At 47.2% G+C, this 3,840-nt stretch overlaps 1 protein-coding gene across 1 annotated transcript; it reads right to left on the bottom strand.

Moving 5' to 3' along the window:
- Positions 1-1,923: 1,923 nt before the first annotated feature.
- phlda1 (pleckstrin homology-like domain, family A, member 1) lies at positions 1,924-2,397 on the bottom strand. The gene has a single exon (XM_070929388.1). It carries the CDS (start codon positions 2,395-2,397, stop codon positions 1,924-1,926), a length of 474 nt encoding a protein of 157 aa, XP_070785489.1.
- Between the last annotated feature and the right edge of the window lie 1,443 nt (positions 2,398-3,840).

Here is a 3,840-nt window from a genome sequence, read left to right as displayed (position 1 = left end):
GGTCATGCAGGTATCTCATGATATATCTATAGTATTTTAGTATAGTATATTCTGAGCTGCAGCACTGCACAAGAGAGAGAGATGTAATGAAATGATTCTTTGGTTCAGTTGAAAAATGAAAACATGGACCAGTGACACATTTTTTTTTTTATACCAGGAATGGACTGATTTGACTAACCTACAGCATCCCAAGATAACTATATGAAAGTTATTCCCAATGGATTTTGTGTGTAACGTGGGCCAAGAGCCTCCGAGAGTGAGTATTTCTGGTTCCACTCTAGCAACAACCACACTGAACATTCATCAACATCATAACGTTTGTTTGTTTGTTTTTTTTATAGAAAATATATATACACATGTAATAAATAAGGGATAAACCCATCGCAAGGTAGAATACAGCTGTTTTCTCACATGCTTTTCGTTCATCAGTCTTTTGTGAAATAAGTCTCTGTATTGAAAAAGGGGGGGGGGGGGGGGCGCTGGTCTGTGGAAACCACTATAAGGAAGAGGGGTTCTCCTGGAGACTGGAGCTCGGTGGTGAAGCGGCAGGGGAGATGCAGCCCGGCTTGATATCCATCCTCCAGCTGAGCGTCCAATTAACCTGCGGATGCAAGGGGTTAGACAGACTGCAGACTGATGGGGGGGCGCAAAGGAAATCTAATCTCACTTGAAACATGGACTCAATATAATGGGACCTCGGGCTGCTCACTTCATTTCACCAGTCTGGATTGAACCACTGATGCCAACTTGCAAAGGGCAAAAAAAACAACTTTTCCTCCTCACTTTATCTGAACTTTGTAACTGAGGATACATTTATTGTTGAAATCAGAAGAAATAAACATGTATGAGAGAGTGAGGATTACTCAGCAACCTGGCGTTGAGGACATATATTACTCTACTTACTCTATGATGGCAGGTTCATGTCCAAATACCTTTAAGTTCATTCACTAAAGTGTGTTCAAGAGTAAACCAGAGCTTATCTAAAAGAAGCAGCAGCCTGCTTCTTAAAAAACAGTAAAGGGGGGGGGGTGGGTGGGTTGAAACCTCAGTGTGACAACAGATCACCACGTGCCACCCGGAGCAACGTGCATGGCAGACAGACAAAAGCCATCTTATTTCACTGATTAACACCAGTCTGAGTGAGAGGAGCTGCTTGGGTGTTTATTTGGACTGTCCGGCTGCACGCACCTGGCTCTGGTGAGGCTGAGACTGTGCTACAGTACAGGTTAGAATGTCAGAGTCAATCTGGAGGCCAATGTGTTTGCCTAAACTGGGGGGGGGGGGGGGGGGGGGGGGACATGGGGGGGTCACCAACTTGTTTTTGTTTTTTTGCGCGCAATCTGTGCGTCTTTACGCTTAATTTGGAGTCTCTGAGGCACAAGTTTCGATTCTTTTCTGTAGATCAACTTTTAAACGGAGTATATAAACAAATACACACATCTCCAGTGTTGATGTAAATAATTACGCGACCGGCGTAATTTAAATCTACTCATGTCCGCGCGTAAAGCCATGTTTTGGAGAGGGAGAAGCCCCCCCCCCCCCTTGTATGAAATATCAAACCTGCCTGGGAATGGTTATCCAGCACACTTTCCTGCGGAGGGAGACATACAGGCAGGCCTAGAGCAGGGTCTCCCAAACTTTTCTTTACGCCAAAATAAATCCACATTTAGTACGCTTTTGTCCCCCTCTGGAAGAACACTCGCTCAGGGTTTGATCTGTGACCCATGATGAAAACAGACGTCCTCATTCATGGCACAAATATCCAGGGAATACAACGAAACCGAAAAATGGGTCCTTAATTTGCAAGGGGGTCCCCCAGGTGGTCCCCGGACCTGGGGAGCCCACCCCTCCCCCTCAATCTCGCCTTCTCTTCGGCTGTCTTACCGCTAATGGCGCACCAATGTCCGCGGGACGCGCCGCAGGTCACGCCACGTTTGGCGAGCTGCGGACCGTCTTCTGGCCGGGCATCTGCACGACGAGCAGCTGCTGCTTCTGCCGGGTGGACTTGACGGCCAGGATCGCCTGCCGGTTCTTGTACTGGACCATCTGCAAGGTGATCTCCGCGTTCCAGCCCTCGTCCTGCGGGCACCTGAAGTCGATCTCCTTCCCCTCCGTCATGACCACCGTGAAGTACACGTACTTGCCCTTCCGCTCCACGCAGTCCACCGTCTTCATGTTGGCGAAGTGCAGCTCCTTGACTTTGCCCGCGTCCCCGCCGCCGCCGCCGTGGTGCGGCTGATGGTGCTGCGGCTGGTCGTGCTGCTTGGGCGGCAGCAGCAGCACGCCGTCCTCGGTCAGGACGCAGTGCTTCTTCTTCCAGAGCTGCAGCAGCCCGTCGCTCCGCTTCTCCAGCAGACCCTCCTTGAACACCTTCCTCCCGTTTTCCAGCATCTTCATCGGAACGCGTCAGGCTTCCACCTCCCCGGCTGCTCGGCTGCACGGACGGACTGACGGCTGGACGGCTGTCTCTCCCGGAGCAGGTGAAGGCATGAGCTGCCGCTGTGACTGCGGCGGCGGTGAGTAGTGCTGGTTGTAGTGAGGAGGCTTGCCTGACTGTCTGGCAGTTGGTCACAGTGTGTGTGTGTAGGGGTTGGGGGCGGGAGTGGTATGCTGGAGAGGTGCACCCCCCCCCCCCCCCCCCCCCCAGTAGCACCCAGCCCCCCTGAGACCCTGAAAACAATGACAGCCTACTAATGATAATGGATTTAAAATTCTGACAGCCACTTCATTACTTTGACATTTGTATTTATCATTTTAAAAAGTAGGCTTTGATAATATTGATATTATGAAGGGACTATATCATTCCAAACAGACAAAAAAATGTTTATATGTTTATAAATATTTGTTTCTGTGTGGAAACAAAAATAAAACTAAATGTGGGGAGCACTTTGGTCTGACAGTGCAGTGTTGCTGATGGACAAAGTAACACCTTACAGGAACACTTTATAATTGTACTAGTGGAAATTAATATATAATATTAAGCCAGTCAGAGGTGTTCATTTAGCTCTAGTTATATCAAAGCGGCAGTTTGGGCTGTTACCATGTGGAAAGTAATTAACTACATTTACTTTAAGTGACCCTACAAGCCACCTGCTACACCACACTGTGGAGCGGTGGTTCCCAACCTGGGGCTCGAGACCCAAGAAGGGGCTCTAAAGATAAACATGTAGGGTACCCAAATGATCTAAGGAATGAAAAAAGAAAACGACGTTTCACAAAATGTTATTACAGTTCTGTTCAAAAATGACAGATTGTTTGAGCTGCTCATCGTTTGTGTCCGGACCAAGGCGACGGCCTGAAGGAAGGCTGGGATCACAAGCTGACGCTGCACCTGCCAAAAAGGCTGGTATTGTATCGTTTACTGCACCACATTAAACAGCCACAGTTGCTCATTTGCAGGCAATGATTTTAAAATGTTTAAAATGTTCATATACAAAGCATTAAGTATTGTTACAGTTTAAACAACCCAACATTGTATTAAGTTGCTGACATGATCTCAACCACTCTTATCTCTTGGTGTCAGTGTGATACTCCATGTGGTCTTTTTTTTTTTTTTATTTCATTACAAACCATCTTCCCCATGGAGGTCAGCAAGTCTCAAATACTGTACAATCTCACAGCAATGGCGCCCTCTACTGGCGTGTGGGTGTCCAAACTACTGGTCCAAGGACCAGTAGTTTGATGTGGCTGTTTAATTTGTATAAATATGTTGGAAGAATAGATGTTGACAATCTTTATACCAAGAACGATTTATTTGTGTCAATAGGTGTGACTGGCAAAATAAATGTTTAACATTTCCGACAACGCAAACTTGATCAAAAAAAACCCACCCATATTAGA

The sequence above is a fragment of the Enoplosus armatus genome, chromosome 22, assembly GCF_043641665.1.
Source record: "Enoplosus armatus isolate fEnoArm2 chromosome 22, fEnoArm2.hap1, whole genome shotgun sequence".
NCBI lineage: Eukaryota > Metazoa > Chordata > Actinopteri > Centrarchiformes > Enoplosidae > Enoplosus > Enoplosus armatus.
The sequence above is the reverse complement of the archived record's forward strand: the minus strand, read 5'-3'. Positions and strand labels throughout refer to the sequence as shown.